The 14,178-nt window shown below is 44.5% G+C and overlaps 1 protein-coding gene across 1 annotated transcript in view; it reads right to left on the reverse strand.

Annotated features, from left to right (window-relative positions):
- PAPPA2 (pappalysin 2) overlaps positions 1-13,673 on the reverse strand; it is a 298,454-nt gene extending 284,781 nt beyond the window's left edge. The window contains exon 1 of the mRNA XM_032160910.2: positions 12,755-13,673. Coding sequence (XP_032016801.1) covers positions 12,755-13,673 — 919 coding nt within the window. The remainder of the gene's footprint in view (positions 1-12,754) is intronic.
- Between the last annotated feature and the right edge of the window lie 505 nt (positions 13,674-14,178).

A 14,178-nucleotide genomic window follows, 5' to 3' on the forward strand; every position in this document is an offset into this window, starting at 1 on the left:
TGCCTTGAAACAAACAATGTCTAAAATAGAGCTACGCTGTGGTTAGTGTTTACTATTATTCTGCATGAAGTTGGAGTTAATTTCAAAAATAGTAATTGAATACCTACTTTGCGCTCAAGAAGCATCAGTTGAATAAATGAATTAGTGAGTGAGCAAATGGCTAATAAATAAACTCAGCTAGGAACTGTCTATAAACACATTTGATGTTAAAAGAATTTCACCCCCGCAAAAGAGAGTTTTTAAAACTCCAGATTTTCAAAGGGCCGGAGAATGTGCAAAAGCTGGAAAGACTTGGAACTCAAGCAGAGTTTCCTGGCCCCCTGGTGGCTTCTTCTTCAGGTAGCAAGATCTACCTTTCTCTAGTTATATACACTCCTTCTCTTCCTCCCGCCCACGGGAATAATGTGCGCAAAACAAAAGTTCTATGAGAATGAGAAAAAGACAACTTAGAAGAAGCAAATAAATAGAAAAGATAATTTCTGAAGGTTTAGAAATAAACATAGTTAAACCAAGTTGTAAATTATATCCAGTTTTTCTAGGAGACAAATTCCTAGTCTACATTTGTCAGGTATACGTAGACTTGTGGGGATGAGGAACGGGGAGTTGAGGTAGAAGGTAAGGATAACTCCTCCTTCTAGATACTACTGAGGGGAAGTTAAACTTGCTAGTCATCTTCAACATCAATAGAACTTAAAGATTACCAAGTTTTCATGTGCCTACTTCCAAATAGAATTAGTTCATCCTTCATCCTCTTATCAAATACATACTGAATGAGTTATTTGTTATTAACTGACAAAGCACTAGGTGCTAGGAAGGCAGCAAGGAACCAGATGCAGCCTCTGACCCCAGACAGCTTACAGCCCAGTAGGAGCTAGCCTAGAATAGAAATGACTGGGCAGTGGAACCATGTCTGCTTATTTAAGGTCAAACACCCAGTCCAGTGCCTGGCAGACAGTAGGTGCTCAATGAGCTTGTGTTCAATTAATGAAAAGTAAAATGGAAATTACAGTAGGTTTCTCTTAATGTCTTGATAAGGCACAGTACAAGGTATCAGGAAAACATAAGCAAACCTAAATCAGTCTTTAGAGAGGCCAAGGAAGAGTTCTTCAAAGAGATGTCATATTCACTAAAAATCTAGGGGGTTAAATAAGAACAATTCAGGTGAATGTGGTTTTGGGGAGTGGTTTCATATTAGGAGAAAAATTACAAAGGATAGACATCAGGGGCTAGAGGCCAGGGAGAGTGCTATATCCGTGTCACTGCTAGTGGTTTGGTGTTGCTAGAAATTGGCCTGGAAGTATATGTGTGAGTGCATGTGAGCATGGTGTGAGAGCATGATTGTATCATATATGATGGTGTGGGTGTGTGGGTGGGTGTGCATGTATATCTGTGCACATGTGTGCACGTGTGTACATATGGATGTGCAGGTTTGTGTAAGTGTGCCTGCATATATGTGCATGCATGTGTACACATGAGTATGCATGGGTATGTGTGCGTCTATTGTAGAGTCAGTGATGAGATTGAAAAGGTTAAGCTGGGTCTCATATGACACCTTAAGGAAGCTGAACTTTATCCTGAGGGTGCAGCAGAGTCATCTGATGGTTGTAGGCAGGAAAGTGACTTGAGCTGCTTTGTATTTGAAAATGCTCCTCTTGGTTGCAATCAAACAGCTGAAGAATAAATTGATCTCTCAGGTTAGAGATGGTCAGAATTATTGTGACCAAAACTTAGCTTTAGTTTGGTTATCGGGATGAATACAACAGGGCCAAAAGAAACTGAAGAGGCCAACCAGACAGGATTTGGTGAATGATTACTGGCATTACATGTCATGTGGAGAGTGAGGGGCAGTGATGTGAGACAGGAACTCCTGGAGTTCTTGGCCCTTTGCTGAGATACAGAAAACAGGACAAGCAATGGATGTGAGATGGATAAAGGGTTCAGTTGTGGAAGGCTGGGGCTCTTCACTCCTTACTGCTCCTGAGATAAAAGATAGTGACAACATAGCACAGTGGAAAAGAACTCTCAGGACAAATGTCCAGGTTCGCATCTTGGCTCTGCCTGCACCAGCTGTGTGACCTTGGACAGTATCCTATTTCTCTCTATGCTCGGGTTTCTCCATCTTCTTCCTTGGGTTGTCCTGGGGAGCATGTGAGTTAATATTTGTAAACAGACCACAGTAGTGCTTGGCACAGAGTAAGTGCTACAGAACCACTTGTCAAAGGAAAATTTATGCAATAGATTTTTTAGAGTGATTGAGCTTGCATTTGCATGCTTTATATTTCTGTTACTTTACCTACCATCATTTTCCTGTGTTTATGCTGTCTCCTACTTTAGATGACCAGTTCTTTAATACAAGACCTTGAGTCTTCGATCTTTCTGAATTTAAAATAAAATCTCTCTGAACCCATATCTACTTCTGACATCTCCTTTGCCCCTTCCATCACAGCCAAGTTTCTGCATAGAGTGCAATCCTTGTTTTCACTCCTTTACCTCTCATTCATATCTCTACTTAATGTGATGTGGATGCACCCACAACCGAGGTGTGAAACTGCTCTCCCTAAAGTCATCCATGATTTCCTGACTGCTAAATCCAATGCACCTACTTTAGGCCTGATATCTTATTTGGTGCTCCTGTGCCATTTGACACTTTGAAAACTATCATTTTCTCTTTGCCCTAATGCTGCTACTCCCCAGTACTAGTTCTGTTTCTCTGGTTACCAGCTCTCCTTTCCTAGCCTCAAGAAATCCTCTGGCTTATCCAGGCAGGACCAGTCACTCTCAGTAGCCAGGCTGTAATAATCTGTTTACATATACACATATAATTTCTTGTTTACAGTTTACGGGCCTAAATTCTGAGCACCTTCCAGGCATAACTCCTGCCTTAGTAGTTCTTGATTCCCCAACCTGTGGTTAAAGCCTTGATATTTCACTTAATAGAAGCTCAATAAATATTGAATGAACAAATAAAACTAAACTACTTTTATAACCTTCCCAGAATGTAGAGCATTTATTTGTAGGAAAGTTAGCAAATGCTGAGTCACCACTTGAATGATGACTCACTAACTGATTAACTTATAGGCTCTGCGATAAGTTCCCTCTGATCAGGTAACTGGATTTCTAATGCAGAAATGAGCCATACTTGCTCGTCTTGATAACCCAACCAGTTGCCATGGCAATACTTCAAATGTTCTGAGACTTTGGGTTCCAGTTTCCACATTTTATATTTGGGCAGAACCACTTTTCTTCACCACTCAATTCTGACTCATAAAGAGAACTAGGATGTTTTTGTTTGCCCACTGAGTTTTCTTTACTGGATGTTCTCTTTAAAAAATCCAAAGAGGAAGGTTGTTTTGAGACAGGTAGTAAACATGGGAAAGAAACAATGCTGTTATTTTTTGGATACAAACTTAGCATAGAAACATGCTTTCTGGAAGGTGCTAGGGCCAGGGGGTGTATGATGTGAGCTGAAACAAATCTGATGAGCCCCCAGAATAATGTAATTCCATGTACTCAAGAGCGAAAGTATGGAATCTGTGTCCTTGTTTATGACATCAGGAACTGAAGCTAATGGATGTGCAGGGTATACAGGCTCAGGAGCCAAACTGAGGTGTTGCCTTTCTGTTAGTAAACACCAAATAAAGTGTTTATTTGGCCTCCTCAAGGCACAGATTAGAACAGGAAAGAGGAGTCAGACCTCCTGGCACACACATTCTGAGAGAATCACATGGTCAGCCCAAAGAAACAAGAAAGAAGTGGCCAAAAGAAGAGGCAGGAGGTGAGGAAGGACAACTTGTTGCTGGTGACAAGAGAATAGTTGGATGTATTTGGGCTGCCAAAAGTGACTCCTGCTTTCCAGCCCTGCCTCTGTCACTCCTGAATATTTCCAACCTGACAATATTTGCTCCACCCCAGAACTACACCAAGAGTCTCCATGGGTTTCCATCTCATTCCTGTGGTCTGAGAAAGAACACACAGCTCCCAGAGGATGGGGAGGTGAACAGCTAATGGTGCCATCCGGGTCAGTCAAAGCCTCATCCACTGCATTGTCTCCCTGAGATGCAAAGGACCAGGAAGAGAATCTTTTACAGTAAATGAAAATTGGGGAATGAGGAGAGGAAAGGCAGTAACAGGTGCCAGGCACTGAAGCTGGAGTGTGGTGAATAGGATAATCACACGCCATTTTTACAGAAAACCCCTCTACGCCACTGCCTGGAAGTGATTCTCCTTCCCCCACCTGCACCCCAAACGACTGGACGACCCCAAAGGCCCAGATCTAACCCTGTGAGTCAGACACCAAACCCTGAATAGTCTGCCAAAGAACCCAGCTGGGGCCAGACATAGAGCTGGAATCTAGGAGAAAGTTCACGGCTATGTGAGCTATGTGAGCTTCATCTTCCTTTCTCCCCTTGGTTTCTCTTCTCTTTTTCTTTCTGAAGGTGCTGCTGCATCAGAATCTGATGCACTGTGACTTCTAACCACCTGAGTGTTTCCTGTATGCCTATCATTGAGGGTTCAGCCAGGTTGCAGGTAATAGCAAGTAATACACTTCAGGCCAAAGGTGAAGGTTCAGGGAAGAAAAGGCCCATCTTAGGATACCTTCAAGAAGCTAGAAGAGGGAGCTTGGTGAGAGAACCCACTTCAACTAGGAAGGACTCCCTGCTATTTCAGAGGCCTCAGCATCACAGCCCAGATGTCTCTCCTTATTGTGCAACAATGACACATTTCCCCAAGACCACTGAGGTACTCTCAGATGCTGGCAGTGGCCATACTCACCAGTGATGTCGCAGAAGCCCATTTTATTTTATTATTTTATTTTATTGAGACAGGTTCTCATTCTGTCCCCCAGGCTGGAGTGCAGCGGCACAGTCATGGCTCACTGCAGACTCGACCTCACCAGGCTCAGCCGATCCCCCCACCTCAGCCTCCTGAGTAGCTAGGACCGCAGGTGCATGCCACTACACCCAGCTAATTGTTGTATGTTTTGTAGAGATGGGGTTTCGTCATATTTCCCAGGCTGGTCTTGAACTCCTGGCCTCAAGCGATCTGCCTGCTTCAGCCTCCCAAAGTGCTAGATTTACAGGCGTGAGCCACTGTGCCCAGCCCCCATTTCATTTTAGAGGGTCAGAGGCATAAAACCAAACCTTCATGCATTGATGGAGATTACTAAATTGTGCAGCCACTTTGGTAGTCTGGTAGGGCCTCAAAATGTTAAATATATAGCCACCATATGACCCAGAAATTCCACTCCTAGGTATCTAATCAAAAGAAATAGAAAAATATCCACTTGTGCACAATGTTCATAATAGCCAAAAAGTGGAAACAACCAAAATATCCAGTAATCGAAGACTGAATACACAAAATGTAGTATATGCATAGAATATTACTTAACAATAAAAAGGAATGAAGTGCCAATACATGCTGCAACATGGATAAGCCTCAAGTGAAAGAAGCCAGCCACAAAAGATCATACATTGTATAATCCCATTTTTATGAAATACACAGAATAGGCAAATCTATAGAGATAGAGAGTAGGTTGCCGATGGCTATGGCTATGGTGGATTTGGAAAGGAGGGGAGGGAAGTGGGTAGGGCTAATGGATACAGCATTTCTTTTGGGTGCTATTAAAATATTCTAAAATTTGATTGAGATAATTGAGATAATAGATTGAGATAAGTCTGTAAGAATACTAAAGACATTATTTGTACACTTTAAACACGTGAACTTTAAGATAAGTTACATCTCAGTATGCTTTTTTCTAAAAAAAAAAAAACAAAAGAAGGAAAGAAATATAAACTCTGCCTGGAATGCTCATACCAAGAAACTAGCATGACTTGTTTTCTGCAAGAAATATCTGGGAAGTTTTGTTTATACTTGAACGAAAGGTATGTCCCACCACTGATAGTGCCATAGTCTCTCTGTTGGAGTTATTTTGCATAGTGTGAAACTAGAAAGCAAAGCACAAAAGGATGGTGGAAAAAGCAGTTGGCAAACTACTGCTCATGAGAAAAATCTAGCCTGCCACCTGTTTTTGTAAATGAAGTTTTATTGGAACACAGGCATAGAAATGTGTTTACATATCATCTACGACTGCTTGCATATTCTAAAACAGAGTTGAATTTTTTGCAACAGGGACTGCATGGCCCAAGAAGCCTAAACTATTTACTATCTGTCCTTTTACAGAAAAAGTCTGCTGTCTTCTGCCCTGGGCTCAAGAGCTTGGACTCAAGAGTCTAGAGTCTTGCAACTTGAATCATGGTTCACACACTAGCAACAGCAACAGCATCTGAAGCCTGTTGGAAATGCAGAATCTCAGGCTGCCCAGACCTATTGAACCCAAATCTGCGTTTGCATAAGGTAGTTGTGTTAGTACAAGAAGTAGGTGCTAATACAGGATTAAATATGTGGGATTTAACTGGGGGAGACAATTCTGAGGAAATATAGACAGATCCTGAAAAGGCTGGGAGAGCCATCAGTCATTGCTGCAAGTCTGACTCTGAAGGAAAAAAAAGAGGCAAGGAAGGTGGGATGGAAGTGTTGTTGACTACAGTGCAGTCTAAGGAATTTCCTGCAAGGCCTTTTTGAGTCCTCCAGCCAAAGTCAATGACTGTCTCTCAGGAACTGGTCTGCCTTTATCCACACTACCCCAGGGATCTGTGGCCTCAGTGAAAATGCAGTGATGTGTTTCAGAGCACAGCGCCTGGGGTCCTTGGTCCATGAAACTGCCTGCAGTGTGCAAGACGTACTTACACTGCACCTGCTGCCAGGTGTATTGCCATGGCAGACAGCTTAAGAATAGCCCCAGCTGATCTCTATTCACATTGAAGTTTGAGAAGAAATGTTCTAAAGCATGAGTTAGCAAACTTTCTACAAAGGGCCAGACAGTAAATATTTTGGGCTTTGTGGGCCAGAAGGTCTCTTTTGCAACTACTTACCTCCACCAGTTAGCAGGGAAGCCACCACAGAGAACACATAACCAAATGGGTGTGGATGTGTGCCAATAAAACTTTATTTACAAAAACAAGCTTCAGCTTTAGACCTGATGTGACCCATAGGCCATAATATGCCAACCCCTGCTCTAGAGTTCTCGGGTTTAAACTTCCTTAAAGTAATTAAGCCCCTCCTTCACATGAAACAGGTAAGGGAGGGGATGCTCCTATTGAAGGTGGAAAGGGAGCCCTGCACTCAGTGATTTCACCTCAGAAGCTCCTAAGACACCTCAGTAGGCAGCAAAAACAGAATCTGAAAGCCACTGCCCTGGATCCCACACAGAGACTCCAGTTTCAGAAAGTTCCTCCCACCCTTTTATTCATCCTTAATGGGCAGTCAGCTGTCTAAATTTCTATTTTGTCTATTCTACCAACATAACTGAGAGTCTTTAATACTGTGCTAGATATTTTGGAATCACAAAAGTTAATCAGACATGCATTTGGCTCTGGAGGAATTACCAGTGGATAGAAATGAGACATGCACATAACAAATAAGGCAGGAAGCAATATGCACCCTAGGAAACCACACATGAAGGGCCCTGGAAGCAGAGACATAGAGAAAATTACTTTCCCATAGGGATGAGGGGCATGGCCACAGGCTGTGAGAAAAAGGGTCATAGTCATGGTCTGTTTTACTTCTCTTCACATCTATGTGAATCTGCCTTCTATGAAGCTCCATATTCTATGTGGATGACACCCTCCACCTTGAGTACAAACCTCCCTTATTGGGAGAAGGGGATGTTTCAGCATTCTGTGAAATCTCATTTCTTAGATGTCAAAAACAACAACAACAACAACACTTATCAATATAGGCCTTAAACAATGGGTTTTATACATAATATCAGCAGACCCTGGCCATCAGGAAATCGTGAAGGGTCTTGATATGGTTTGACTGTGTCCCCACCCAAATCTCATCTTGAGTCATAGCTCCCATAATTCCCACATGTTGCGGGAGGGACCTGGTGGGAGGTAATTGAATCATGGGGGTAGGTTTTTCTGTGCTGTTCTTGTGATAGTGAATAAGTCTCATGAGATCTCATGGTTTTATAAATGGGAGTTCCCCTGCACACGCTCTCTTGCCTGCCCCCATGTGAGACATGACTTTGCTCCTCATTCACCTTCTGCCATTGTTGTGAGGCCTCCCCAGCCATGTGGAACTGTGAGTCCATTAAAGCTCTTTCCTTTATAAATTACCCAGTCTCAGGTATGTCTTCATCAGCAGCTTGAGAACAGACTAATACAGCTCTGAACGTTGTGTGAACTATGTGAACATGTTCATTTTTCTAGGGAGTGGACATAGCTTTCATCAGATTTTCAAAAGGTTTTACGGCCTCCAGAAAACTTTAGCACCATAGTCCAATTTATTCAAAATAGTACTGCTCAGGCTACAAAGAATGGATTTTTTTAAATAAAATAAATGAGCCCTTTGGGGCCTCTGATTCTACTGCATTTACAACACATTAGACTGTGTTGTTAAAAAAGTCTGTTTACCATCATTCTCATTTTACAATTTAGCAAACTGAATTCCTAAGAAATTAAAGTGAATATTCCACCTAAGGAAAAATGATAGGTTAGTGGGTTAGAACCAAAGACAAGCAGGTTAACCTGCTGCTCCCAGTAATGATTGTCTCCCACTGTTAGCTCCTGCCAGACCATGAGTAAACACAGTGGCCAAGCCCTATGGTGGGCACTTGACATACGTGACTTGTTCAAGCATCATAACGACTCTGCAAGACATCGTCTTATTTTTCATTTATTGGAGATTTTTTCATTTTTCTTTAAACAGAATGATATTTTGTATACATATATTTTTCTCCTTTTTCCATCTGAGGAAATGAAGGCATAGAAAAGCTCAATGGATTGCCAAAGACCACAGCCCTGATAAGCGTCAGAGATGGAATCTGTTGCCAGGTCGGCCTGCCTCCCAAGTTCTACATAAGCATATACTCTAATGCTCGGATCCTCAGAGGAGGAAAACTTGTCTTCACGTCAGGGACAATTTCTTAGACATCTTTGTGCTCCCCAAGGGCCTTGCCGTGCTTTGCATGGAAGGCACTCAATAAATATTTGTTAGATGAAGAAACCTGGGCTCAGGCTCCAATTCTGCCATGGACTTAGTGACTCAGTCTCCTGCAACTTGGAGCTGCAGGTGGTTACTCAGCTGGGCAACTTCAGGGAACATTTGAAATCAATTATGGGTGAGGAGGAACCTATTAAAATCTTCTCTTTTGTGTATGTTGGGGTTGAAAGAGAGGAAAGGAAGTTGAGAAGGAGGGAAAGGAACAGAATGGTTTCAAGGTTGAGTGCCGGAGCTTAAAAGTTACACACGTGGATGGGACAGAATTTGGCTTATGTCCAGTGCTCAGTTCCAATGGCCCAACCAAATGGGCTTCTGACCTCAGTCTACTCCTAGGTGGCCACATGGCCCTGAGCTGCCAGGCCCTTGACTAGCTACTCTTACAGAGGACTCTACAGTGGAGCAGTTGTACACAGTCCTCTCCTACACCTTGGTTGCTCTGTCTCAGCTATGGGAAATAGGCCACTTCAGAAGATCTACCTTGCAGGGACCCAGGTACCATGTCTCCCCTTCTGAGGGCCAGAGAGACATTCAGCACCCAAAGCCTGTGAGCTCCGTGTTGTCCTCAACTCTAAATAAATGTATTCTGGCAATTCATTCTGGAATTCAACTTTCTATTTTGGAAGAATGTGGGAGTTTGGAGTGGGGGAGGGAGAGGGGAAACTTTAGCTGAGTTTCTTTTCTTCACTAGTTGCTAAAGTGCAAGTTAGTCACAACCCCAAAAATGTCACTTTTGCCCTTTCACATAAGCCCCGCAAAAAACACTTGCATAAAGCTGACCCCAAGGGATGGCTACGAACAACATTCTGGGAGAGGACAATTAAATACATACAGACCAGAGCCAGGGCAGGACAGTCCTCCAAGAAATCAGAGACATTCTCCACTACGTGGCTGCCTACTCTCCTCTGAATGAAGCAACACTGCCACCTAGTGTTCTGTGTAGAAAGTATCCTCTAAGGCCCCCGCATCTGGGGCTGGGGAGGGGAATGTTCCTCTATAAATTGCTATGGCTGCATTGCTTGAAGTCTCTATGGAAGAAAAAATGCCCTAAATTGGGTAGATTAAGGATTGGGAAACTGGGTTTAAGTTGAGTAGGTAGAAGCTACGCTTTGAGAGCTGTTGAAAAAAGTGTAGGGGCCAAGTCTCGCAGCACCTCGGATCATTCCAAGTGGAACAGTAGAATTGCTGAATTGTATGTGGCTCCCAGGAACATCATTCTATTGTCATTCTGCATAGGTGAAGGCCAACCATCGTAGGAATAGACAATGACCAACTCAGGGGCGAGTGCTGTATGGTAAGAGAAGGAAGATGGACTGGTCTGTCCACAGGCATGAGTAGATTAGGGCAAATGCCTTTGGCAACATTATGGTTCTCAGGCATGGAGAGCACAGGTGAAGTGTAAGCAGCTAAGCACAGTGAGTATACAAGGATGCCCAAGCCCTCAGGAGCCCTGTTGCTAGAATCCTGAAGAATGAAACCATGTTCCCAACCTCCATCTTTCCCAGACCTTTACCCTACATCTTTACTGAATATTTTCTGATGTACAGAAATCTAAAGAAAAATATAGAGTGGTAAGTGGAGATGAGATAGCCCTGGGCATTCCCTGCCCTCAACCTTTCTGGTGTAGACCTAAGGGGGGAAATACCAGTACACCACAAGGGACACTTTGATTTGAAGAGAAGGAAAATTCAGAAGCTAGACAGTCTGCAAAAGCTTTCCTGCCCAATTTGACATGCTTACGGTTAAAAGAGTTCAGACGGGCACTTTAGAGAAGGATCTGAGTGTGTGCTGTGGCAGTGTTGGCAGCGGTTGGAGGCGGTGGACAGGTGGGCAAGGGAGAAAGATGTCCTGGGGTGGGGATGGGGGAGGTGCCACAAGAAATGCTGTAACTGGAATCAAATCATGACACTGCTTTCCTCTGGGCAGAGCATTAGACAGGACACAGGAGGGACAGGACAGGGGTCAAGTTTCCCCAGGTTTGGCCTCTAGTAACACAAAGCAGTAGCCCCTTAGAGCCTCCCACATAGACTCCTATTGGATCTTTCTCTCATTTTTTCAGCCAGGGAATTGATCCCCGGTCTTTATGTTGCTACTGCAAGAGGAGGGGTAAGCGGAGTCGTGGGTCTTAGTCTAGACTGCAAGCACACAGTTTCCCTGGCAGATGGGTACTAGGAAGCAAGATTAAGCAGCAAGAAGATGTCATCTGGGAGAAATTGTGGAGCTGCCAACTCTGATCAGATAATCATCTCATTATTTCTTCCCTTTGGCCCCAGAATAAGGATTTCCTTCTACTCTTTCTCTTCCCCCACCTAACTTATAGCCCAACCCTTATTTCTCCCCTTTCCCCACGCCCTCTCCCACCCAAAAATAAAATACAGCAAAACCACAAGACTTGAGAATGCTCTGTGTCTGGGAATCCCAGCTTCCGAAAGAGAAATCACAGCCAAAGAGGGGGAGACAGAGTGTCCGGAAGGGATGTTCCAGCAACACCCCCTTGAAAGAGGCTCCCTCCTTGCCGACTTCTTTCCCTAGTCTGAAACTTATTTGCAGGCATCCAGTAACCTGAGAATTTTTTCTTAATTCGGGAAATTTTCAAGCGATTCAAGTGTCCTGCCTGGAGTTCTATTCCCAGCCTGCCTCGCATGCCTTTTATTGCCTCAGTTTCCCCATCAATATAATGGGACTGGAAAACATGAAAGGGCACTGTGGATAATTCAAATTAAGCAGATTATATGGTTCTACTGTGCACCTTGCTTTGTGTTAGGTTCTGTCATGGGGAATTCAAAAGGATAAGGTACTAAATGATGAAATATCGTGTCTAATCCATTACCCCTTGCTTCATTCCAACTTTCCCATTAAGGCAACAGGAAACAGTTACTCTTAACCTCATTTTTCTTTGCCCTTCTGGGTGACTTTCCATGAAAAGCAAGATCTGTGTATAGTGGAAACAAATGTGGGTCATGTTCCCAGACAAGCACTCCTGATCAAACCCATGGAGTTATAAAAGGTTTCATTTTTTAGGTCCTTCTTACAACAACAGCAGGCCTAGAAGTCGGGATCTTGGCTTGTAAGTGCTCACTTTTTCCAGTGGACCCTACTGTTCCTAAGCTGGACACATGATTGCTGTGACAAAGTGGAGGGACCTCCAGGAACTGGACCAGAGGGCACCTTTCTGCCAAGATCCAGGGCATTCAGAGAAAAGGAAACCAGGCAGGACCTGACGGCTGTGTACCTAGCAGCCTTGTTTCCTCACCACCTGGACCAGCCCAGGCATGACTCATTGCTCAGATCCTTGGATTCTCATCTGTCTTCAAGGTTGCCTGGGTATCTCATATTGGTCTACCAGAAATGGAGTGTGACACCCCTTCTCTTTTGGCAAAGAACCAAGGAGCTCTATCCCTTTAAAGAGAGGTAAGAGAGCTAAAGTCTCCTAAGTGCAAGCACAATGTATAGAAGGACCTGAGATCAATACAAGGTACAGAGGCTGATATGGCTAGTCATTATCTCCTTTTTGATGGTGTCTGGAATCCTGCTGTGCTGATTAATAAAGGCCCTTCCCCCTCTCCCTGGCTAGCTCTTTCTGGCTTTCCTGTTGGGTCCCCTTCCCATCCTCGCTCCCTATGTCTAACCCGTCAGAAATAAAGCCAGCCATACCCTCAGGATCTCAGAAAGCCCAGGAGAGGGTTGTTACCTGCAATGATGGCTGGGTTGTTCTGTCCTCCCTCCGGTTTAACCCAGGCTTCCACTGTGAACGCCTCCCGGGGAATCTCAGCCAGCACTTCTGGACGCAGCAGCAGCCGCTCCCGCCTCCCAGAGAAGTATAAGATGGGCAGTCCTACTTGGGAGTTAAAGGTCTCTGCTTCTCGGTAGGAGCCCTCTCCACCATTTTGGTTGCTTTCCTCCGGTGGACTCTTTCTGACCCTGTGTTTAAGAGAATGCTTGGGCCAAGGTTGCAAATGTGAAGAGATATCGGAGTCTCCCCGCACATCTTCCGCCCGCCTCTTCCACACTTGGCGACGCTGCCTGGACTTGGCCCAGCCCCTCCTTTGGCTCTCTGGTTTGGGTTCGTTCAGGGTTGTGAAAATGGCGGTGGTAGCAGTGGCAGCCATGGCTGAGCCTTTCTGAATCCCGGCCTCACCTAGAGACTCCTTGGATCTTTGATTGCCAAGATAAGCGTCATCATTTCCCAGCAGCTCAGATTGCCCAATAGGACTATCCCCTACCCATGGGGCAGCTGGCTGTTCAACTGCACCCCTCAGTCCTGCCGGATTTTCAGTCAGGTCTCGGGGAACAAGGCTCACAGCATTTCCTTCAGTGTCTGGTTTGCTGCGTCCTGTATGATGGATTTCTTGCTCCCCCACAGGGTAGGGCCTTAGGTAGTTCCCAGCCCTACTGGGGTAGACTCCAAAGAGGTGATGCTGTGGAGAAGCTCTGGGTCTTCGAACCTTGGCTCCTAGCCAACAACGTTCTCCGTCCAACAGCACCTGATTCAGGTGTTCCCTCTCAACCAAGGATTTCTTGCGTGTCCAGCCCAGGTCAGAGTTAGCAGAACAAAGTGCCCACCCAGCCAAAATCGCCAGGCTTATTCTTAGGATCTTTAAGCACATCATACCTCCCCTAGTTCTTTCTACAGAACCAGAAGTCAACTTCTGGGTACCACACCAGAGTGATGGGCAGACGAGAAAGAGGCAGCTAGCAATGGATTTGCAGTCACCAGGGAAACGGTTTTGTCCACAGACCAAACTTTTTCAAATAGCCCCAAGAATGCCTCTGCTGGCTACCTGTGCTGGCTGCCCTGCCAGTGTGGCTTCTATTCCTCCCCAGCGTGTGTGCTTCCCGCACGCTTCTCCCTTGACCCCTTTCCTCTTGCTGTATTTTAGTCCTTGCAGAACAAAGTTAATTTCTCTTCGTTCCTTTGAATTTCCTCCCAGAAAGCTCAGATTTCTTTCTTTTTTTTTCCCCCTTCTTCTTCAATAATCCCTCCCCTCACTGATACTAGAAGAGAGACCCACAGGCATGAGCCAAGTCTCTCAAATACACACTCACAAACACACGCTCCTCGCTACCTGAAGTCATTCAAAATAATCTTATTTTCTAATTTTCATTTCTTTCTCT

Source organism: Hylobates moloch, unplaced genomic scaffold, assembly GCF_009828535.3.
Source record: "Hylobates moloch isolate HMO894 unplaced genomic scaffold, HMol_V3 SCAFFOLD_8, whole genome shotgun sequence".
NCBI lineage: Eukaryota > Metazoa > Chordata > Mammalia > Primates > Hylobatidae > Hylobates > Hylobates moloch.